This window comes from Phalangium opilio, unplaced genomic scaffold (assembly GCF_054372755.1).
Source record: "Phalangium opilio isolate 3A_F unplaced genomic scaffold, DU_Popi_V2 ptg000031l_1, whole genome shotgun sequence".
NCBI classification, from domain to species: domain Eukaryota; kingdom Metazoa; phylum Arthropoda; class Arachnida; order Opiliones; family Phalangiidae; genus Phalangium; species Phalangium opilio.
The window spans coordinates 9340114-9365889 of record NW_028324158.1 but is presented as its reverse complement, the minus strand read 5'-3'; the positions used below and the strand labels follow the sequence as shown (position 1 = coordinate 9365889).

The 25776-nt window shown below is 37.2% G+C and overlaps 1 protein-coding gene and 1 long non-coding RNA gene across 2 annotated transcripts in view; one reads left to right on the top strand and one right to left on the bottom strand.

Moving 5' to 3' along the window:
• Positions 1–11: 11 nt before the first annotated feature.
• Positions 12–25776, top strand: part of LOC149690469 (uncharacterized) — a 104164-nt gene continuing 78399 nt past the window's right edge. Inside the window, exons 1-2 of the long non-coding RNA XR_016383747.1 lie at positions 12–958; positions 17846–17986. This is a non-coding gene — a long non-coding RNA (uncharacterized LOC149690469). The remainder of the gene's footprint in view (positions 959–17845; positions 17987–25776) is intronic.
• Positions 23682–25681, bottom strand: LOC149690472 (ribitol-5-phosphate transferase FKTN-like). Its single transcript, XM_089870003.1, has one exon. It carries the CDS (start codon positions 25356–25358, stop codon positions 24012–24014), a length of 1347 nt encoding a protein of 448 aa, XP_089726129.1. The 5' UTR covers positions 25359–25681; the 3' UTR covers positions 23682–24011.

Genomic DNA, 25776 nt, shown 5'->3' with positions numbered 1-25776 from the left:
TACTACATTACTACTTTCAAATTACATGATCGACAATTCACTACATGTCGCACCATGTTTCAAAATTCGGTGCTCTAATTGGCTCAAGCAATGATTTTTAAAAGTGTGGTCAATGAGAGTCCCTGCACCTGTTGGGAGTCTTGGGACTGCCAATACTACTTACCAGAAAGTTCGTTCAGTGCGCAATAGTGATCTACATTGAAATACGCCAACTGAATGTTGTTGTTACTGCAGTACACTGTGCTGAACGAACTTTAACCTCGTGTTGAAAGGATGATAATTAATTTGTCATTTTGATGCTCTCCATACATTATGTAAGTCACGCCATTTTTTCTTAAAGATAACGGCATTTTGTTAAGCCTAACGATGGCAAATTTGCGCGGGCGTTTATGCGGAACAATGTGATTATAGAATAATCTTGCAACTTCAGTAGTAATTTAATTGATTGTGAGTAGTTATTGTTGAATTAATACTATTATCCTTTTATGGAAAGGAAGAATAGGCTTAGCTAAATTAGTCGTGAAAGAAAGAATGAATGTTTCGGGCACCCATAGCGCCAGGGCCACCGCAAATAGACCATATTTCCGTGAGAAACATCGGATCGACTCCCACCAGGTGTACCGCGGCGAAATATATATATTTTTTTCACGGTGATAGACTGAAAGGCTTCTTTCGTAAGCGACGAACGACTGGGTTTGCGTTCTGGTTAGCTGACTTTTGAACTTAAAACTACGACCCGTAAGGGGATTTGAAGAAAACCGATTTCGGACGGAATATATATTTTTTAAGCCTCGGTCTTTGGGCTTCTTCGCCGGCCGCACGAGCCGTGACGTCATGCACCAGCTGGTTCGCTTCCGTTCTTGGCGTATTTTTTCAACGGGCTCAGCGTGGGAACGCGACTGTTGGATGGCCACGAGTCTTCGTGTTTAACCTTCATCACCCCCGATGTCACCGTTAGGTAAGTGAGCGTGAACTTTTACTTCTGTTTTTTTTTATTATTATTATTGCTGCTGTACCGGTCTTAATTTCGTTTCACTGTTTGAGTAACCAACCTCATTTCCGATTTGTGGTTAAAGGGAAAGCTAGGTAGAAATTTTCCAAATGAGCATGGCATCTTGGATAATTTTTTTTTTTTTTTCAAAATAACTTTAACTCTTGGTTATTTTCCTAAGCCTTGGCTTTAATAAACAAGATGCAAATGGCGCGTAATAATCGAAAACTCCTCAAATATTATGGAAAATGGCAAATTTTTGTGGGGGATGCAAACTTTAGTTCTCCTTTTTAAGAAATTATTTTATAATTATCTAGTTATTTTTTCTAAGTCTTTTAGTTTTAGAACGTACATAAGCCTACACGTCAACTTCGTAAAGCCAATTTTTTTGGCCCATCTAATTCTCTTCTTATGTGGTTAATTCACATTAAAATAACTGTTTTTAAGGGAAATTATCTTAAATTATAATTAAATACTCCTCGTTTAAAATCTTCTCCCCTACTTTTCTACACAAATTAATTAATTTCAGAGTTACTTAACTAATTTTCAATCCTACATATTAAAAAAATAATAATAATAATAAATCTCCTAAGCCTTGCACACGCACGCACACAAACCTAATCCCATTCACTACCACCAGAACCAATAGAGTAATTTCTTTCCCATATACGGCAACGTCATAACCCTCTATCTCTTACCTTAGTGATACCCCCCCTCCCCTTCCCTTCCGGGGGCAAATAGTATTCTCTAGTACAAAGTTGCCCCTAACGTAGGGGATACACAGTTCACTCCCCCTCTCAACCGAAATTACTCTATATCATATTTTAATTAAACGGAAGTAGAGGCAGACCCAAAATTGAATTGCATAATATTGGATAGTGGGTAAACTGAGCTCCTGAATCAATAATACCCCCACGCGTCTCTAGGGGTTACGTAAATCTAACCATAGATTAAAAAAATAAAAATCCATATCAGCAAAGCTAGAGTACTTTCCCTTTCTGAATAAAAATGGGAGCTTAACGATCATCATTTCTATAGAGTCGACCTTTAATGTCTCTCTCCTGCACCAAAGTCATCCCCATCTGGCCTTAGGGGATTGTTGAACTCATACTTTGACATTTAAAATGACCGGGTAATTCCCGCCGGTTTTAGTTAATGATTATTAACTCTATTATAGAGTTCTTCTTTTCATCTAATTAGCTTTTATAGTCTATCTTGACTTGAATATATTTTAAGTGCGTGTATGTAATCGACTTCTTTTCTTTTATTCTGTCTGCATCGAGGGGTCAATCACTGCCAACCACTTCGTTTGATTACCATTCTTGCGTTTCGTACGATATTTTAGTTGAAATAACTGAGTGATTAGCCCCTCCATTAAACGTGATACGGTGCAGTATGGAGATTCATAATTCGTCATATTAATTTCAAATATAATGATATATATTTAGCCTTTAGCTGTTTTGATCTTGGGCTGGACCCTAAAAGGTTTTGTTTAATTTTATTTTTTTTACTTTGCATAATTTGCATAATAATTGGATTTAGAAATTGAGATTACAGTATTATTTTTAGAGTTATGTAACTGGTATGATTTGATGACAAATTTTTGGAATTTTTCTGGAAGGTTAATTTTTAGATTTTTAGGACTTTTTTTTTTGATAGAGTTAGGTCAGCTTCTCAATTTTAGAACTGATTCGAACTGATCTCTATTCGTAGTTAATTTGATAACATTTAATGAAGTTATAGATGATAAATTTTTTTGATGAATTTTTCTGGAAGGTTAATTTTTAGGACGGTTTTTTTTTTCGATAGAGTTAGGTCAGCTTCTCAATTTTAGAACTGATTCGAACTGATCTCTATTCGTAGTTAATTTGATAACATTTAATGAAGTTATAGATGATAAATTTTTTTGATGAATTTTTCTGGAAGGTTAATTTTTAGGACGGTTTTTTTTTCGATAGAGTTAGGTCAGCTTCTCAATTTTAGAACTGATTCGAACTGATCTCTATTCGTAGTTAATTTGATAACATTTAATGAAGTTATAGATGATAAATTTTTTTGATGAATTTTTCTGGAAGGTTAATTTTTAGGACGGTTTTTTTTTTCGATAGAGTTAGGTCAGCTTCTCAATTTTAGAACTGATTCGAACTGATCTCTATTCGTAGTTAATTTGATAACATTTAATGAAGTTATAGATGATAAATTTTTTTGATGAATTTTTCTGGAAGGTTAATTTTTAGGACGGTTTTTTTTTTCGATAGAGTTAGGTCAGCTTCTCAATTTTAGAACTGATTCGAACTGATCTCTATTCGTAGTTAATTTGATAACATTTAATGAAGTTATAGATGATAAATTTTTTTGATGAATTTTTCTGGAAGGTTAATTTTTAGGACGGTTTTTTTTTTCGATAGAGTTAGGTCAGCTTCTCAATTTTAGAACTGATTCGAACTGATCTCTATTCGTAGTTAATTTGATAACATTTAATGAAGTTATAGATGATAAATTTTTTTGATGAATTTTTCTGGAAGGTTAATTTTTAGGACGGTTTTTTTTTTCGATAGAGTTAGGTCAGCTTCTCAATTTTAGAACTGATTCGAACTGATCTCTATTCGTAGTTAATTTGATAACATTTAATGAAGTTATAGATGATAAATTTTTTTGATGAATTTTTCTGGAAGGTTAATTTTTAGGACGGTTTTTTTTTTCGATAGAGTTAGGTCAGCTTCTCAATTTTAGAACTGATTCGAACTGATCTCTATTCGTAGTTAATTTGATAACATTTAATGAAGTTATAGATGATAAATTTTTTTGATGAATTTTTCTGGAAGGTTAATTTTTAGGACGGTTTTTTTTTTCGATAGAGTTAGGTCAGCTTCTCAATTTTAGAACTGATTCGAACTGATCTCTATTCGTAGTTAATTTGATAACATTTAATGAAGTTATAGATGATAAATTTTTTTGATGAATTTTTCTGGAAGGTTAATTTTTAGGACGGTTTTTTTTTTCGATAGAGTTAGGTCAGCTTCTCAATTTTAGAACTGATTCGAACTGATCTCTATTCGTAGTTAATTTGATAACATTTAATGAAGTTATAGATGATAAATTTTTTTGATGAATTTTTCTGGAAGGTTAATTTTTAGGACGGTTTTTTTTTTCGATAGAGTTAGGTCAGCTTCTCAATTTTAGAACTGATTCGAACTGATCTCTATTCGTAGTTAATTTGATAACATTTAATGAAGTTATAGATGATAAATTTTTTTGATGAATTTTTCTGGAAGGTTAATTTTTAGGACGGTTTTTTTTTTCGATAGAGTTAGGTCAGCTTCTCAATTTTAGAACTGATTCGAACTGATCTCTATTCGTAGTTAATTTGATAACATTTAATGAAGTTATAGATGATAAATTTTTTTGATGAATTTTTCTGGAAGGTTAATTTTTAGGACGGTTTTTTTTTTCGATAGAGTTAGGTCAGCTTCTCAATTTTAGAACTGATTCGAACTGATCTCTATTCGTAGTTAATTTGATAACATTTAATGAAGTTATAGATGATAAATTTTTTTGATGAATTTTTCTGGAAGGTTAATTTTTAGGACGGTTTTTTTTTTCGATAGAGTTAGGTCAGCTTCTCAATTTTAGAACTGATTCGAACTGATCTCTATTCGTAGTTAATTTGATAACATTTAATGAAGTTATAGATGATAAATTTTTTTGATGAATTTTTCTGGAAGGTTAATTTTTAGGACGGTTTTTTTTTTCGATAGAGTTAGGTCAGCTTCTCAATTTTAGAACTGATTCGAACTGATCTCTATTCGTAGTTAATTTGATAACATTTAATGAAGTTATAGATGATAAATTTTTTTGATGAATTTTTCTGGAAGGTTAATTTTTAGGACGGTTTTTTTTTTCGATAGAGTTAGGTCAGCTTCTCAATTTTAGAACTGATTCGAACTGATCTCTATTCGTAGTTAATTTGATAACATTTAATGAAGTTATAGATGATAAATTTTTTTGATGAATTTTTCTGGAAGGTTAATTTTTAGGACGGTTTTTTTTTTCGATAGAGTTAGGTCAGCTTCTCAATTTTAGAACTGATTCGAACTGATCTCTATTCGTAGTTAATTTGATAACATTTAATGAAGTTATAGATGATAAATTTTTTTGATGAATTTTTCTGGAAGGTTAATTTTTAGGACGGTTTTTTTTTTTCGATAGAGTTAGGTCAGCTTCTCAATTTTAGAACTGATTCGAACTGATCTCTATTCGTAGTTAATTTGATAACATTTAATGAAGTTATAGATGATAAATTTTTTTGATGAATTTTTCTGGAAGGTTAATTTTTACGAAGTTTTTTTTTTTCAATAGAGTTAGGTCAGCTTCCCAGTTTTAGAACTGATTCGAACTGATCTTGATTAGTAGTTAATTTGACAACACTTAAAATGAAGTTAAGGATGAGAAATTATGTTTTTATATTTAAATTTTAGTTGCACAAAAATATAATTTTTAAAATTGTCAAATTCGTCATCGTGACTAAAAACGTTTCAAAACTGTACTTGTCTAGTTATCTCCTACATAATTCAAGGGTTGTTTTGTTTTCAAGTACCTCGTTTGCCCAAGTCACGCGACTCTAGTAGACTAGTACAAACCAACAATTATGAATGAGTAACCATTTTTCCACGATACTAACAAATAAATATTAAGAGCTGCACTACAAGAACGACGCATGCACTTGTGGACAACCTACGCTTATATATCATTCCATTCACGTGTATTTTGCAAAGCCAGACTCTTCTCTCTCTCTCTCTCTCTCTCTCTCTCTCTCTCTCTCTCTCTCTCTCTCTCTCTCTCTCTCTCTCTCTCTTACTCTCTATCTCTCTGTACTTGCGCAACTGCATTTTCGAAATACTCGCTGAGCTCTCTTCGCGGATTACATTTTTGATTTTCTCTCAATAAGAAGTTAGTTCATTAGGCTAAAGATTAATTAGCCTTATTCCTGATCAGCGCCACCTACCCATAACGGCGACTTCGAGAACTACTGTAATCGGCAAGCCAATCAGATGTCGCCAAAATCTGGTGACGTCACTGACGGGCACTCTCGGGGTCTTACCAAACATGACGTCACCAGATTTTAGCAACATCTGGTTGGCTTGACGATTACAGTAGTTCTCAAAGTCGCCGCTATGGGTAGGTGGCGCTGATCAGGAATAAGGCTAATTAGCGATATGTTTTATTGATAATGGTGATTGGAAAAGACGGACATTAAGATTAGACGTCTGTAAGCCCTTTTATCTATTAGCAAGTTTTTTAAAGGTCAAAAGGTTAGGATAGGTATATGACCTCGGTTATAGATTTGATTAACATCGTTTTGGTGGTTTTAGAATGTACTTAGTTAAATTTAGACTAGAACTTAGGATGGATACCATTTACACCAGAATACCAGACTACTTGGTGGTGTACCAGACGGAGAAATAAGGCGGTGGCCCTAGCTGGACAATTGTCCACTTTAATTTAAAAATTTGCTGGGCCAGTTTAAAAATTAAATCCTTGGGGATCTAATGGCCCTGTGGCCCCTTAATTAATTAAAAAACCTTCTAAGGTTTCACCATTTAAAGCGACAGGTGGCTCCATTATCACCCCTAGCATGCTGGCTAATCTTCTGGACACGAATTTTACCTTTCCAAAGGCAGGAACCATTCAGACCTAATTCACTCGGTCCCATTGGTTCCTGTCTTTGTCTTAACTAGCCTTTACCAAACTTAGCCACTGTGTAGTAGAGAAGCTATTTTTAAAGGGCACCAACGAAGCCGCCCTTTCTTTTAAGTGGCCAATGTCCAGTTTATTCAATTAAAAAGAAATAATTTGTCCACCAAGTAGCCTGGCCTCCTGGTGTAAATTGTATCAATCCTTCTTGTCTGAAAACCATGTATTAGTTAATGAATTCTCCCTCTTAATCTGGTTAGATGCTTTTCAAAATTGCAAACGTCAGGTATTGAGATAAATACTGAACTGAACTGAACAGCGAAACCATTACCGAAGTTCTCTATTCCGTTAAAAAAATTATTTTTAACACTTGATACTGAAAATTTAATGTTTTCCCCCTCCTTCTCTTTAACCGCAAACAGGGAGAGAAAGGGAGATGCCGCGTGAATAGCGCGAGGTGTCTCTCTTTTGGGTGGGGGAAGTAAATTTCCCAGCCAACGGGGGTAGTATCGCCCGGGCCACCGCGAGCGCTACTGCGCAAAATCCAAAGTTTTTATCTCATGTAGCGACTATTCGCGCATGCTCAATGATCCACCGAATGACCCAAGGTAGAGAGAGAGAGAACATAGTATTTCATACCCCCGTTTTCAACCCCTACCCGCTAGATACGAGTTCTGTTAGCATTAGGCGGCTTCTCCCTTTCCTCCCTGCCGCAAACTTGAAATTATATAAAAAATGACTTGGTTTGCCCAAGCCTAAAAATCAAAACGATAAGAGTTTTTTCCAGTTGACTGAAGCGCGGATATTTTATTTTTCTATATAATTTTAAAGACAATCTGTATTTTACTACTCTTTAATTCAATCTCCTGATTTTACTGGTAATGGATTTATTTCCTATAAATTAATTGAAATAAAAAATCTTATCTCAGATTTTTCAACAACAATTTCCATTTTCGTAAAAATTTTATCATGAAAAATCTGAAATAAGTAATATTTTATTTCAATTAATTTATAGGAAATAAATCCATTACCAGTAAAATCAGGAGATTGAATTAAAGAGTAGTAAAATACAGATTGTCTTTAAAATTATATAGAAAAATAAAATATCCGCGCTTCAGTCAACTGGAAAAAACTCTTATCGTTTTGATTTTTAGGCTTGGGCAAACCAAGTCATTTTTTATATAATATCTGTTCCTTCAGTCTGCATTTGTATTATTCTATTATAAAACAATTTTTTGCCTGAAATGCGAAATTTTCCACTTCTAGGACGAGGTTAAAAATGGTTCTACACTTCTACTAATTCTTATAAGATACAGCTCACAATTCGTTTTAGAACCCGAGCTTTATGGTCAATTTCAAAACAAACCTGCCACGATTTTAAACTATCAAAGCCGTATCTTTTACAGTCCACTTTACGATTGCAATTATCCATGACATTGCGTGCACTGCCCTTGTACGTTTACAGTGATTGGCACCGTGGACAGTTATTTTAATTAAAATACCTAGGCCACAGGTCCAGTTTTAAAAATATCCTTATTTCCAACACTGATCCATCTATCCTTCCAGCTTTTACAATCACCCATTGCATAGACTCACTCAATAGTCTGCCTAAGCATGGATTTATAATAGAAGCTTACGCTTCCTGGATATTTCACTCACCTTAAAACGCGCGCAACATTTATTCCTCGTCTGAAATAGTACCAGCCTGGCACGCGCGTTTGTGACGTAGAATTTGAGGCAAATTCAGAGGGGGGTTGAAGTTTTTCACGTGATCGAGTTCTAATTTTGAATAGCGCGCGCGCGCGCCAAAAGTAAAAAGTTTGCCTCAATTTCTACGTCATCAGCCCCCCAGTCCCCACCCGCGCGAATTTTTGTGCCATAAATGTGTTTAAAATCAAAATGCCTTACTGAAGGCTACAGGGAAATATCCATGATGCGTAAGCTTCTATTATAAATCCATGGCCTAAGTAAGGCAACTTAAGCCTTGGTCGAAACTAACATCTAAAATATAAATTAAAAAGGTATCTTAAGTATAGAATTTCAACCGAGACACATAATTAAATGAAAATTAGACCCGCCAGAGAAGTTTTTAATAAATATAGTGTTATATTTATTGAAAAATATCAAGTTAAAGTTTCAAGGCGGTGAAATGGCAAATAAGCGTCGTCTACTGTAGAGTAACGAACAATTAGCGTCGTCTGCTGTAGAATAATCTTTTGAGGTACTTACATTTTTAATTAAATTAACATACTTAGACTTAATTAAATTTGATGAAACTTGAAAAAGGCACACCTTGAATAGTTACTTGTTAATTTAAAAGTATTCCGAAAGCTAATGGCTATGTAGTTTTTAAATGATTCGATGTACAGGAGCACCAAAAACCCCATGTTATTCCTATGGGAAAATCGGCGAAAATCTGTGAATTTTCATTTAACATTACGGGAGGGTGTGGGATCTTATCTAGAAGGGCCTACCGGCCCTCTAGAATAGAAACATATTTGCGAGATCACCATCGCACGTGTCTTTTTTGGGATTTTTAATCCGAATTCCTGTGGTTTAGAGGAGAAACCACAGCTTGGTTTCGAACGACTCGAATCAAGATGAGATGAAAATCATCTGCCCCCTCTTTTGCCTTGTCAGAGTTAGTGAGCGCGTGCTAGGCCGGAAGTGGGTGAGAGAGGAGGAAGAGCTAGCTAGGCCCAATCTGAAAAGAGATTCTCAGAAATTCCCTTTTGATAATGTTTTTGACTTCGTTGAATTATACAGGGTGTTACAAAAAAGGGTGCTATGAACGAAGTGGGAACTTCTATAGTCTTACTACGAACTTTCTCGTGACGTCACACCCTCTTATCTCTTGCTCTTCCCCCCCCCTCCCGACTGTAATTCGGTCTTCCCACCCTTGCTTTTTGATACACCCTGTATACTCCTGGTTTAAAATACGGAGTTATTAAAGTGGTGGTGGGTTTGACATTTTTCAATATCATTCCAATGTCACCTGTCTGGGTCTGATGACGGATTACGTTTTTGGAAATTGCAAATGGGGGTTTATTTAACATATCAATTTTATTATTACGACATATTTATTTGCCTTAAATAAATAGTAAACCCACAGTAAACAGTTGCTGGGGAAAATAGACTAGTAGCACCATGGGTTATTTACCAATTGAAAGTAATGCTGTCAAAGGTGGAGTGTGTATGTACGGTTCTTGGTGGGTATATTGGCTTAAATTTCGTATTGAAATTTAATTTATAGTGATTTATTTAGTTAAAATTATTATATATTTATATGATATCGGTAATGGTGAATGATATGGCACTTTAAAAGATTAATCTGTTATAGTTTAATTTACCGATTATAGTCTGTTCATGGTTATTTTACTGATATATCGGTAAATAATCGGTTAAAATCGGTTTCATTAAGTTAAATCTCGCCTATAGTTTAAATAATCGGTTAAAGTCTTTATCGATCAAAGTAAAAGTTCGATATCGATTTCGGAAATTAATTTACGATATCGTAGGGTAACGGTTCATACAAACCTGGAAAACCTGAAAAAATCAGGGAAATAAATAGTTGACAAAAACCTCGGGGAAATTTCGAATTTTTAAGTAAAATTCAGGGAAATCAGGGAAATTTGCGTCAAATAGGGGCCGAGTAATTAGGCAAAATGTTAGTAAACATACCCTCCATAGGATTAACATTACACTAAACTTTGGAGGCTCATAACTCTGGTTCTACTAGAGATACGGGGATGTTCTTTGATTATGTAATAGTCATATTTGCCCCCCCCCCTCCGTTAACATTTTCTCCATAGGATACTCCATATAGGGGAAAAACCTGGAAAATTCAGGGAAGTATATGGGAAAATACCTGGAAATCTCAGGGAAATTTGTTTTCCAAAAGTTGTATGAACCCTGTTTAACGAATTTGGTACGACTATTAATAAACTAATATAATTTCCTATGACGAAGGATATTTAAATATTATCCAAATGGCGATAAGGTAAATAAGATTGGGGGGAGGGGAGGTCGGGAGGAGGACCATAAATAAATATTGACCCGAAATAGACGTTCGTTTCTATCGCTGCTTCTCTCCTCTGGTGCTGGCCCGGCCGTCTCTCGTCTCTCGAATTAGTCTTTTTAATGAAGAAAGAGATATTTGAAGAGCGGCCGCCGCTCGCTAAAGTAAACTTCCGCCGGATTTGCGCTCATTTCCAAAAAAAAAAAGAAAGAAAAACCACCACTACCAGAGATGAGGAGAGCTGCTGAAGATATAAAATTGGCTTCAAATCCCTAAATAGAGTCGAGAGAGTTATAACATTCGGAAGCCTTTAATATACAACGACGGATTCTTAAAGCCCGTCGCCGCCTCCCTCCCCCAAAGGCAGGGTTCGAATCCCAAAAGAACCTCACGGGTTTTTATTGGTGTAAGGGCACAAAAAATATTCAGGCCCTTTGACAATCCCCTTGTCCAAAATATTACCTAAGCAGGGTTGAAACAGTTCAGGGAAAACCTGGAAAAGTCAGGGAATTTCAAAATGGACCAAAAAGAAAATAGTTTCAATAAAGTCGGGGGATTTTAAGAATTTCATTAAACTCAGGGAAATTAGTTTAAGGGGGAGGTTCAAGCATATTGACGTTTTAAATGCAGTTTTAGCGAGATCACCTTTGACAAGGCACGTTAAATATTCAAAAATGCGAATTAAACTCAATTGTTTAGTTATATTTAGAATAATGATAATTGGGTTAAGGAAAATTTTAAAAATGGTCAGTGAAAAGCTGGAAAAGTCAACGAATTTGGAATCTGGAAATTTCGTTGCAACCCTGCTAACTGATTATGCCTTAAATTATTGAATTAAAGTTCGCAGTTCGCGTGTACGACGGGCTTTAAAGTTTAAAATCCTTAGCTGTCTGGCCATGAAAAAAAAAAAATTTATAAAACCAATCTCGGTTTCTAGCTCCAACAGCTAAAAAAAAATTATATATTCAAAACGCCCACCTAGAGACCACGTCATTCGGATTTAAAGCTTAATTTATGATGAGAGTCATCTGAAGTTTCCGAGAAATTATACTCTGATCGAATTACGTGGTCAGATATTTTTGGTCCAAAACGAAATCTACCTTTCAAGGACTTCGCTATTAAATTAAGCAGCATTTTTATTAGACTGCAGGTATTTTTTTTATATATTTAAGTATAAAACTCCATGATGACGCAATTTAGAAGTGTATGAGGACTTTTGCCAACAATAGAATGTAACCCTTTCGGTAAATTATAGTTTATCTATCTAGAAGGCTAAAAATTTGCAGGCACGTTCATCCTTAGTAGTATAGGCATGCATATAAAAATTTTTTTCGAATCCGCCGCCATCTTGAAAAATGGTAGCCAGAAATGTAACCTACACCTTGTTTATGGAATAATATTAGGGCGTTTCAACGGATTTCACTAATAAATAGTTTTAGGACTAGGAGTATTGATACAATTTCACCCGGAGGCCAGGCTACTTGGCGTGCAAAGATAAGTACCAAGTGTAGCCTCGCCTCCTGGTGTAAATGGTATCGGCCCTTCTAGTCAAGATTTATTAGGTAACTATATTTAGTCAGGGATAGATTTAATTTTATAAGTAGGAATAGAGAACAGAGTAATCTGGGCGCGCGTCAAACTCCCAGACCCCCCTTCCACGGGACAGGGCGGGGGGGGGTATGAAAGAAGAGGCGTGTCATGGCGACAGAGGTAAAGAGGAATAACGTATTTTTCGCCGTCCCCGTCAGCAACGTCATCAAAACGTAGTTTAAGCGAGCAGCCAATAAGATAATTTAAACTTTTCGTTACGTGTTGGAGGGTGGGGCTCTGTACTGGGTGGTCTATGAGTCGGAATGACTGAAGTAAATACTAACCGTTCTCCATTCCTACTTCTAAAATTAAATCTATCCCTGATTTAGTATAACGGTTGCCTGTTTCCCATAGATCTGTCTGATCTTATGGCTTTTGGGCTTCAATTTAATTCGACTTTAAACTAAATTATCTTTCAATTAAAATGAAAAAGCCTTTGCGTAGCCGGTTTAAATTTAAAACTTTCGCCATATTTCGTCTTATAGATGAAGAAAATGTTAGGTTAGGGATTATAACAACACTTCTCTCCTTCATCCCGGCTCGCTGAGTGTACCTATAACCCCCTGACAAGGCTCGTACAAGATTTTTATAAGCCTTATGACGTTAAAACGTTCGGGTTTAGGGTTACCTGGCCGGAAATTTGCTTTGTATTTTATGCGCAAAAATGGACTCGAGCGGCCCATGCACGCGGTTTACAAGGAGGGAGAGGAATTGAGTATTTTTCAAAAAGGGTCAAATTTAGCGGGGATCAGCTCTTTGAAAATCATGCGACATCACATAGAACGGAGCCCAGTATATACCGGTATCATAAGTGTATAAGATATGTCCCTTCCATAAGTATGACTCTTCCTATTCAAGTTCGTAATGCTAGAGACTTACAGCTCGAGATAACTAGTTCGAGAACGACGGAAGCGAGAATTGAAGTCCTACACTCGGTGGTTAATTTTGGAGGACTTCCATCTAGGTCCTATTTAGTCTGAACTTACTAAGCCCAAATTTGACAGCAGCGCCTCACCAGGCCTCCTTCGCTTTACCTTGAATCTATGACCTACCTCACTCACTTCATGACAAGCTCCAATTTCTAAGTTACCAGTGATAAACTTATGGAAGGAACTTATATCTTATGAACTTATGTGGTACCCAATGAAATTAGAAACTCGCCGGTAACAACCTCGTTGGGGAGGAGGGGTCGTATAATTTTAAGTAGATCCTATTTCATCGTTGCTTTTCTATTTTTTGAAAGTCATTTTCCCCGAAAATTGAAAACTTCGCCGTGTTTGCGTGGATTAATTTTGTTCGTAATTGAAAAGGAGACCTCTTTGCTTTCTTAATTAATTTGCGATATTAATTACTAAAATAATCGATAAAGTGCTTGAGGTTTGCTCCTTGATAAACAATAACAGCGCTCGATGAACGCCAAGAAATGGCCACTTGATTTAATGGAATTATAATTATTATGTTATTATTGAATAGCCATATTTTATCCCAACTCCTCAATGTGATGTGAAATTATCGTAACTGTTTGGTAAATTACCTTTGTACAAATTAGAGTATGATATAAATCGATATTTTGGTAATTTATCGGTGAATTACCGACGGTAAATTACCATGCAACTCGCTCATCTACCGACGACGATACTAAATACTAGCTGTTATTCAATTGTCGTAACCTTTTTTTTTTCGAAATCAAACCAATCAAAGTTTACCTGGTAGTACCTGGCCGAATTATTAAAATAATCGTTAAGTTAACCTTTGACCCGCGTTTAACTTGTACAATACAAAAAAATTCGAAATTAGTAAGAGGATATCCTTTCAGAGGAAGCAGCTAAGTCTTAAAGATGGCAATATACTTAATAGCATAAGTTTATAAGATATGTTCCTTCCATAAGTATGACACGACCTATACTTCGTAATGCTACCTAGAGACTTACGGGAAGCTTAATTTTTGTTCGAGAACGACGGAAGCGAGAATTGAAGTCCTACACTCGGTGGTTAATTTTACAGGACTTCCATAGTTCTATTTAGTATGTACTAAGCCTTTGACAGCAGCGCCTGACCAGGGGTCGCTTTACCTCGAATCTATGACCTACCTCCCTCACTTCATGACAATCTCCAGTTTCTAAGTTACCAGTGACAAACTTATGGAACATATCTTATGTTAACAGGAACGTGCAAGGAGTGTATGCAGTTTCTTCAAAACTATATTTCATTCATTGAGAGTAATGGAGCGCAGCGCCGGCCCCTGTACTAACTCACGCATGCGTCTGATCTATTCTAAGGGGGCATCCTTTGACCTTCGCATTTAACCCCTTTATTTTTTTAATACCATGGCAGGATTTGTTAAGAACGGAATTGTATAACGAGAGAGAGTTTGTGTGTCTCCCGCGCGCTTGTCGATAGCAGCAGCTTCTTTAAGAATTGGTTGAGTCGAACGGAAGTTGCATGGACGTAGACAATCCAGCATTGTCTTTTGTCAAAAGAAGAATACGAATATATATATAGAAATGTAGTATGAAACGGCTCAGCGCTTCAATGACCACATTGTAGAACAAAACTCATTTTTAAAATTAAGGGACCCAAAAAATTAGCGGAACCTCCTTGGCAGAAAACAAAAGGACCTATTCTTGCCCGTTTATAAGATATAAAAGGTAGTGTGAAACTTATTGTAACGCGTAGAATTGCAGGATTGCGGTGTTGGCACAGGTCTGGGAAAACTTGGGGAATTTCCAAAAAGGTCGGGGAAAAACCTTGGGTAATTTCCAAAATGTCTGGGAAAACCTGGGTAATTTCCAAAATGTCTGGGAAAACCTGGGGAATTTCCAAAAAGGTCTGGGAAAAACCTTGGGGAATTTCCAAAAAGGTCTGGGAAAAACCTTGGGGAATTTCCAAAAAGGTCTGGGAAAAACCTTGGGGAATTTCCAAAAAGGTCTGGGAAAAACCTTGGGGAATTTCCAAAAAGGTCTGGGAAACCTTGGGGAATTTCCAAAAAGGTCTGGGAAAACTTGGGGAATTTCCAAAGAGGTCTGGGAAAACTTGGGGAATTTCCAAAAAGGTCTGGGATTAACTTTAGATTTAGATCAACTCTTTGCCATCCAAAAAATGAACAGTTTCACATTGACTTTAACTGACCAACTATCTTCCACTCACTTTCACAATTAATTTGATAAAATTTCGTATGCCAACCCTTATAACCGTATAAAGAGCTTCAAATTAAGTTGAAAGCAAAGACAAACGTATATTTCGTAGATCAGTGGCGCAGGATGGACATTGCAATGCATGGGGGACACGCGGCGGATGCATGATGATGATGAAATTATTTATTGTTAATTTAGGTTTCGCAATGTTTTGGCCCAAGAAATAAGGTGTGTGTGTGTGTGTGTGTGTGTGCTCTCTCTCACACACCACTGTTATTGTAGAACAATTCTTCAATAACGAGTAGTGGAGCGAAGAAATAAAATACTTTGTTTTCACGCTCAAATGCTTGGAATTTTTTAATTTTTCGCCAGTTTATAATCATTCCCGAAAGCTCGCCGAACCCCCCTGCATTTTTACAAACAATTTCATTTTTTTCTATAATTTTAATTCTCTATCAGCGGAAGTATGCTTGTATGGTTAGCGCGTGCGACCTTCTACTCTATACGAGATTGTCGTCAATTAAAATTAGAACAATTTAATGGGGTAGCGCCTGCTCAGGATATTTATAAATACCACCAATTTAGTTATTAGATTTGTGTTGAATCTATAGTGGAGATTCGAAAGATTCGACTGATGACAGAAAGGGTTATTACGGAACCTGGATAAGGCAGGGATTTTGGGAAATGTGGGAACAAAGTCAGGGATTTAAAGTTTCTTCCTAAGAAGTCAGGGATGTGTCAGGGTCTCAGGGATTTAGTTTGGTCAAGAAGTCAGGGATGTGTCAGGGTCTCAGGGATTTAGTTTGGTCAAGAAGTCAGGGATGTGTCAGGGTCTCAGGGATTTAGTTTGGTCAAGAAGTCAGGGATGTGTCAGGGTCTCAGGGATTTAGTTTGGTCAAGAAGTCTGGGATGTGTCAGGGTCTCAGGGATTTAGTTTGGTCAAGAAGTCAGGGATGTGTCAGGGTCTCAGGGATTTAGTTTGGTCAAGAAGTGATATCTATAGTTTATTAGGGAGAAGGTATAACATGCCTAAGTATTCGCGCGTGCCATAGTCCCAGTCCCCCTTTCAAAATACAAGGGGGGACGTAAAAGGAGGCCGGGCTATTTCATAGCCTCTCCTCAGTCGGAAAATATGACTGTTATTTTCGTCATTCGCGTCGCGCTGACGTGAGTTTTAAGAACCAATGAGATGCTGATTGTATTAATTTAGAGGCGGCGGTGATTAACTACGGTCCTACGTTTGGACTGGAGATAAAGCTGCATGGAAATGTGGCGAATTTATACCTTCTCCCTAGTGACCTCTAACCCCAATCTGTTATTTGTACCTCTGGACGCGGTACTTGATTAAAAAGTTCAATTAATTGCCTATAGAGCAGCTATGTCACCTTTGGAAAAATAAAATAATTCTAGATTAAAATCAATGTAGTTTCAGTTCCCCGACTTTACTATACAGTTCTTGTGGGGTATATTGGGCTCGACATTATATTATTATACCATATACATATCCTAGGATTATACCGCTTCCGGAAAAGCGACACGGGGGGGAAACCGAATGTCCCGCTGCGAAAAACGCAACAGCGGGACACTACCAATATAGAAATGATACAAAGTGTAGCTCAAATTTATACACTAACACGGATTTGACAACTTGATTCACACCTGCGCTGCTATACTGAAGTGGTGCCATATCCCATAGTCGTCTTATTTATTTTTTTATGTTCTGTCTTTGGAATTTAAACCAATAGAGTTAAGGATGTACCGCTGTGAAAAGGTGTACCTTTTTGTACACCTCTCTCTACGTTTGTCTTCATTCGTTACAAAGATAAAGGGCGTATACCATGACGGATTTAATGTGGTCTTACTTTATTCCATGAATTTAGTCATTTCAAGCAGCTATTTTCCATTTTAATGCCCATTCAGACTATACTAAAATCTAACGTACGTTTATGTCGGTGAAGTCGCTTTTTTCTAGCTTGATTAGACACGTGTCAACGACTACGTAAAGGATTCGCGGGTTTAGTTTGAAAATTCATATAGTTTCGTCGGGCAGTCTCGAGATGGCGCCACTTTGTTAGCTCCTTTTCGTTAGCCGTAGCTCACGCGATCGTGCCTTACTTATGCATGATTGATTGAGCTATGCTTTAACAGACGATATATGAAATATTTTTGGATTCTTGGCGGTATTGCATGTCATAGGAAGTTAGATTTTACTTCAGTCTGAGGAGGCCTTGAGACATCAAAATCTTCTCAAAGATAAATTTAATTCTATCGCTATTCAATTTAATGGCATTAAACGAGTGAATTAAATAGTAATTAAGTCAAATTAAATCTAAAATATTAGGGCAGCGTTGGAATCTATTAAATATAATTTAACTTTAATTTTAGATAATAATTTGTTAACTATTGAAACATTTTTAGGGTTAAACATTATGTAACGAACCACCAAGACATTATTGACCTTGAACTAACTGACCAGTGGTCCATCGTGGTCAACTTTAACTTCTTCTAGACCTACAATGCCTCTACAGACGCAGTTATGGAAGGACCAACAAATACTGAGTGAGTGTTTATTTTTGTTTGTTTAATTTCATTTGTCCTGCGCAATGCATGCCTTTGAATTATTTTCTTTGTTGAAAGAAATTGATTGAAAATTTCTGGTATGGGTTTAAAAAATGTAACACACCAAATACTATTGTTGATTCGATAAAATATCGGTCAGCATATCAACCAATTTACCTTTGTTTACCTTCTCGTTGTACAATCTTCTGAATTTTTACTCACCTGGGGGGGATTGTAAATTATGTTCAACCGTGCAAGTCTAAAGACATCAGGGTCGATGAAAAAAATAAGACTTATTTCCTTTCTTGAGGTAAAAGTTATAAAAAAAGAAAAGAAAGAAATATATGGCATCTGCATACGCCATCCGTCGACTTCTAATTACCGCATCTTCCTGCCAATGAATGAATGAATGAATGAAATGAATGGATGAGGGAATGCCAATGCGTCCTTCTTGAAAGTCGATCCGCCCCCGCCCTTTTTAAAAAGCTTGGCGCATTTCTTTGGGTTTTTACTTTTAAAGGTAAAGTTTACCCCGAAAAAAGTGTTTTTACAACCTGAAAATAAATTTAGAATTAATGTAAAGCCAAGGGTCATAGGTCAAATAGTTAATTAATTGGGTTATTGTTTCGTACAATGTTCACTATATTATTGTGAATATTCAAAGAGGAAAACGTGTTTTCACAACCTGAAAATAAATTTAGAATCAAGGTAAAACTAAGGGTCATAGGTCAAATCTTTACTTGGGTTATTGTTTCGTACAATGTTCACTATATTATTATGAACATTCAAAGAGGAAAACGTGTTTTCACAACCAGAAAATTTAGAATTAAGATAAAGCCTAGGGTTATAGGTCAAATGGTGACATGAGCCAATTTTTTTTACTATATATTTTTGTAAACATTCACTTATATCAAAATCAAGTCCTTTGATATTGGATCGCTTTTACTTGAGAGGTCAAGGTTCAGCGTAGTTTTGAATCTATGACCAGTAAACACATTGTTGTACTTGAACTCGTGTTACACTGTGATTGGGGTTTTAATATTTATACAATATTGATATAATGATATTCTTTTCATAAGGAAGATGTCCCTTATAATGTACCTTTAACTTTTGAAGCGTTGTCTATCTCGGTGTGTAGTGTACCGTATGGTTAAAATTGCTATACTGGTATGTATGGGGCTACGAGGGTGTATATTTAGCCCTCTTATACATTTCTTTTGACACCCTCTTTGAATTCTTTCTTCATATTTTTTTGCGGCTTCCTCTGACCATTTCGCCTTATGTGCCGCCCTCCGATTGGTTCCGCTATCCGAGGGTTTTCAACCTCTTCCTCTCTCACCTACCCTCCACCTACTTCCGCTGTGCCAAATTTAAGTTTAGCTGTTCCATGCGTGGAACTTGTACTTAAAATCGGTAACGTTAGTTTTTAATCTGTAATTTCTCAAGGACGGCTGTGATTTATTTGAATTTTAAATTCCAAGGGTGTAGTAGGTATAGAGATGCGAAATAAATTTATAGGGTGTTTCATTTAAGTCTATCATAAATTGGTTTTGGTGTCAGACTTAGTAAGGAACATTTGGGTCCACAAATTTAGTTTCGGAGGTATGGGCCCCCAAACCTTGATTGTCCCCTAAAACAAGGAAATTGCCACGCGTGTGGAGTTAGACATATCAGAGTGTCCATCTTGTTTAGTCAATTTCAATAGTTCCCGATCTAGCAACGTAAATGAGTTTTAATCAAGCAGAGCAGAAGTGTACGTTTAAACTGGTAGAAGTGTGCATAATCTGGTAATTTAAAGTAGTTCAAGGTGTAACAGCGCGAGAGTTTGAAGTTTTAATATAGATGATCTATTAAGAAAAACAAAATCAAACTTAAAAACACTATTTAAAAGCATTTCCGCCGACACATATCGGATTAAATTAACAATTCCAGACTCTGCCCTTTCTATACATACATACATACTAAAAGGACGCATGCAAATACTTTGACCATGGAGTGAATTGCCCCATTTATTAGCAATAGCTTCATCGTTTTTTACTTGACAAAGTTATAGGTAAATCAAGTTCATCGTCAAATTTATACTACTGCATACCTAGTTTTACAAGGCCGGACATCCGTTCGAAACGCAATCGTTAAAACCTACGACTACGACATACCAGCTCTGCAATAGCAAAATTTCCTTATTTTTTTTTTTTTGAAATTGGGAAAATTAATTATGAAACTGCGGATGGATATGTTATGCGCGCGTATATGACATCCGTTGACGTCTTCAAAATTTCACGAATCGATTCGATATATTTTTTGTAAAAGGTCACTGAAAATTGCAATATGATCAAAAATAGATCAGGAGGTTGACTCGAATGAACGACTTAAAGGCCGACTTCCAGCGAAAAGAGCGCATCGAGACTAACAATGTCCTAGCGACCGTGCTGTTTTCGAATCCCCGCTGGGGTAAAAGATGGAAGGGTTCTAGCTAATTGAAAGCTGTGCAATGTGGTTCTAGCGAACTGAAGATACGCAATAGAGAATTCCCTTCAGAGGAAAGCCAGCAAAAATTAGAGAGGAAATAAATTTTAAAGGATTTCATTTGTTCATCTTCAGTTCGCTAGAACCACATTGCACGGCTTTCAGTTAGCTAGAACCCTTCCATCTTTTACCCCAGCGGGGATTCGAAAATCGGCATGGTCGCTTCATTGTTAGTCTCGATGCTCGGTTTACAGTTTTCGCTGGAAGTCGGCCTTTAGGCTTGAAGGATTCTGATAGCTTATTTTTTTATTATTATTAAAAATCTAATGACGTCACCGTTGATGCCACCTACGTCGACTTTGACTCAAAAGTTCTATATCGATTGAAGAATCCCAATTCAAAAAATGTTCTTTCACAAAATGAAAGACGAATATTATAAAAAAGAAATCTCGTTTCCGTTGCATTCATGACGTCCGTCGTTTCAAGTATTCAAGTATTCCTCAGGTTTAAGAAGGCATATCACGTGTGCTGTGTGCTGTGCCTTAGGGATCGTATATATAGTTTTCCCGCCAATAATGGTATACACTATGATAGTAATAATAGTATAGTATAGTATGCTGGGTAACACTAACCTTACCCGGGACCAGGGGGGAAGTTTTTAAGCCCCAAATAGGAACTTTAGGCCTCGGCCTCACGCGTTTTCGCTTTCTACTATATAGCTTTTTATTGACGTTTCCTTCTTCCTCGTGTATATGGTATACATAGAGAAGAGAGAGAGGGATCGTTTCCTAATTTGCCAGCGCGGAAGTAACTTCCGGTCGGCGTATCCGGCCGGTTCGTGCCCCAATCGCGGCGGTACCACCGTCGGAGTAAGTTTGCTTGCCAAATGTACGTCGTAGTAGTATATAGTACAAAGGGCCTCCTTTTTTCTATGGCCATTCAAGTTTTTACTGTGAGGAGATGTATTATTACTCCGAAGTTATCATTGAATTCCTCTTCATATGTCCAGTCATCGTTTATTTATTTACTAGCCCTGCAGGTCATCTTTTTCTGTTGTTTTTAGGGCGCCATTTTAAAAATGGTGGCAAATCGAAGAGCCCCCAAAGCTTCCCATAAGATTCATCTATAGGGAGTGGGGCAAAGGTGTGAAAATCTCCTCTACTAAACATCAGACCCTCACTTAGCCAATCAGGGGCCTTCCCCCACTAGCCTTTCACTCTGTGAAGTTTGCCGCCATTTTGGTGGAAAGGGGAGGAGCCATTTTAAGCCACACCTCTCTGGAAGCTCCCTATAGGATTTAGTACACTAAATATTATTCAAATCCGTTGAAACGCTTGGAAGTTATTTTATAAAGAAGTTGTTTTTTACATTTTTGGCCGCCATTTTTCAAGATGGCGGCAGATTGAAATAATATTTCGTTTATAGTACCTTCTAATTATGAGTAACGTCCTTGCAAAATTTCAACCATCTAGGTTAAGCGGTTTGGGCTATGCATTCATTATTAGTCAGTCATTATAAAATGGATGTGGACTTCATGTTTATTAACTTCCGTTTGTAGGAACTGGGAAAGGGGGGGGGGGTTGGAAAAAGGGCGCGCTCGTGACAACGGCTTCTCTCACAGTCCTAACCTTTGGCCTCCAACGTTTTATAAGAATCTATGGGCCCTAAAATAGTAACAACAAAAAGCAGAGGTGTACCACCTGGAAAGGAAGTCGTGGTCAGAAACGTTTTCCCCTCTGCTTAGGAGATTTCGCTCTCTTTTCTCTGTTCTCTCTCTCGCGACCAAGTCAAATTTTGACGCCCCTCTTATTGGAGTTTGGGTTTGCTTTAGGTTGTTTTTTTGAGGGTAGTTTATGGGTTGCTATGATTTTGTCTGTCTTTATTGATTGATTGATAGAGACGGTTACCCTATGAAGGATGCTGTTTAATTTACTTTGATTCAATTTAATATGTTTAATCATCTTTCATTTGTTTTTACATTTTAAGAGGGCGAAGGGCATGATGATTTTAATTCGAGGTTTGGGGATCTCAGATCGTTTTAATGTTAAGTTTCTGGTAATTTCTTGAGATGGGAAGCATTTTTATGATTTAATTAATTTAAACGATAATTAATCCTTCTATTTTAAACGGTTAAGATTTTTTGAAATTTACAAAATAAACTTATATTCCTCTGAGTTTTATCCACCAATGAAATAAGAACTTTAAATTAAATCTTGTCCATCATGGTCCAGTTTAATAATTAATAATATACATTTTTGTTATAATAAAAAAGTAAGGTTGGTAGGGCCGACGTACTGCGAGTTCTTAAAAAAATGTCATACAACATTTTCGACTCAATATCATTCACAGAACACACTTTAATTCTTCGGTTCTACCACCATTATTGGACCACGCTGTACATTGAATGGTAGTCATCTACCCGGTACAACTTCTTTCTACCCACACCCTCTAGGCTAATCTCCCTTGTCAGTCCATAGCAATCACCGGATGTCCAGATAAGGCTGAATGGACAAGAAAGATAGACAAAAAAACCTTTACACTTGAAAATAAAATTCCCTTCTGGGGTCAAACCGTATAGTAGAAAATATACTACGATAGTCAATAGTTTATGGCCTTTTCAGATATTGAACAATTACCTGTGGGTAGGGATGGGACCGTCCAACGCTACACTACACCCCAACCAACCAAAGTCCAAGGTAATTTCCTTTGTCGCCCTGAAGGGGGGGGGGCTTCTTTTACACATTTCTTTACCTGTAAGGTAGGGCCTACCAGTCTAAGGCACCACACCTTACTACCCTACCTATTTTGGGGTGTAGAATCGAATTTTTACTCTTTCATTGACTGAGCTGCTGCTGCTGCATCGACGTATTTATAGTAATTGTATAGGGGCGCAGGTTATAAGTGTATGGTTCAAGTGTTATTACTGTTTGCCATTCCCTAGTCGATTGTTATTATGGTTTTTTTTTTTATTATTCCTTTGTGGAAGTTGGAAGTTAAGACCGGAAGTGAACGAACGATGGTGTGAAAATTACTTTCGACACTTTCTTTTTAGAACTTGTAGAAATCCCAATGGGTTTAGGTTGTAGGCAAGGGAGGGGTCAGTCATTTGGTGAAACAGATGGTACCAATACGGGGCTTACTTGTACTCATCTTATCTTTAAGTACTTCAGTAGGAAACCCACAATGATTCTGAACAAGCGGAAACATAAGTAAATCAATTAGGCTAAGATTGTGTTCATTGATTATTTTTAATTTGAAAAATATATCGCAAGATGTCATACATCGTGTTCTCTTACAAATGCATATGGCACCATAGTAAATGTCACGTGTTACAGTGAACAAAGAGCTAAGACTCCCTTCGCACCGTCCTTATCATGGCAGAATAATGGTTTGAAGAAGGCTATCTTTGTACTGGCTAACATTTAAACAAAAATTATCACCATATTATTGAACGAGATCTGTATGGAATAGGTATGGCACTAAGGGACCTTAGGTAGGTTAACGCGCTACATTGGAATGGCCAATCACACGATGAGATTCTGATCAGCCCTAACATTGATCACTGTTCTGGTAATGGTATCAACTTAATGACTTCGGGCCACTGATCAACTGGCCATACTCCGTTTTCCTCGACATTAGCCGGGTTCTTTTTCCAATCCCAGACTTTTAATGGTTCAAACCAATTGTGTCCATAATTGGCCCTGATGTAGGACTCGGTTTCGCAAGGGACCCTAACCAACAATTCTAAAAATTCTGTCCAACACAAATTAAATTTGGGGAAAATGTATTTAAATTTGCGACCAGTTCGGGCTTGGGTTCCCCCGTTCCAAACGTAATTGTCGTCTTCGTAAAAGAAGAAAATGTCCAGTTTGACGTCACCGTCTCTGAATGAAAACTCCATGCTATCTCCAACGTGACCGAACGAGTGGGTCAATGGTATGTCATGTGTTGATAATGTTGATATCAGTTCCGGTCTATAGTCTTTGATGTATATGCCAATATCAACGTCCTGGGAGTAAGGTATGACGCTACATTGACGGAAGTAACCCAAACACGTTCCGCTACTTAGCCAGAATGGCATTTTGAGTTTGTCCAACAATCTTGTGACTTTGGCCAATAAGCGCCACGCCTTCTTTTGAAATTCCTCGGCTTGCGCTGATTGGTCTTTCCCGTAACGGTCGAAAAACCGTTGGGCCGTTGTGTAGTTGCATTCTTTGAATCGAACTTCTTTGAAACGTTGTTGGGTAAAGGAGCTAATTGGTACTGGAAGATACGTTTTGACTCCGTCAACCACCGCCGTTGAGATTTCGACTTTATCGTACAACGCGTCATACTCCAATTCCTTTTTATTAATACTGAATTCCATTAGCAATTGCTTCTGGACCGCCCCTCTCCACCATTTTTGCCCCGCACGTTCGTATAGGATCATAACTTGCACCATTTTACCATGCGGTAATTGCACAAAGTAATGAAACGGAATTTTGACCTCTAACCCGTGATGAAGTAGACTAGGATCGTTGCCAATGGACGGGGTGACCTTATAGTTCAACTGGGACGCTAGATCCTTCATTAGGGACTCCCGTTGACTTTGACTGGATAACTGGGCGATGGTGGCCATTTGCAACAAGTCATTACGACAAAAAAAGGCGCAATGGCTACGATCTTTGGGATCGGTTGCGTCAATTTGGTTTAAAACATTCCTATCCGCTAGTAATAACGGTACACCGTGGTTGCTGGCAACTTCCATAAAGTGGCCGTACCCTTCGATGACGTTTTTAGCCTTGTCCATATTAGCCGCGTCACCGTCTTCCACCCATTCTAATAGATATTGTAACGTCCATAATTGTAACAACAACAATGAAACCGTTATAAATACACTAAACGACACAAAATAACGTCGTTTCATCTTGAAATTATCTTTAAATACATTTAAATTAACGCGATTGTCGTACGACAACTCGACCCCGCTGATTAGGGACGCGTTAACCCTAATTTAGTTCTAGGCTTAGCTTATAGAAGGCGCCACGGTTTACGTACCACATTTGACGAGAAAATCAATGAGGGGGGCGGGAAACGGAAGACAGGCAGTTAAAATGAAAACGTGGTTGGTTGGTTACTCGGTGTTGTTTGGGAAAAAAAAAAGCGTCCGCCATTCATAATTTTTATATCAGCCCTATACCGCGCTTGCTTTTTTACTCGGTAATGTTTTTAAAAAGTTTCGCAATTTTCTCTTCCAATATCGACTTTTTCAATACCGACCGGCCTGCCGGGTCCGTGCGAATATAAGTTTTACTTATTCATAAAAGCCGGGCCGCCGCGTCTAT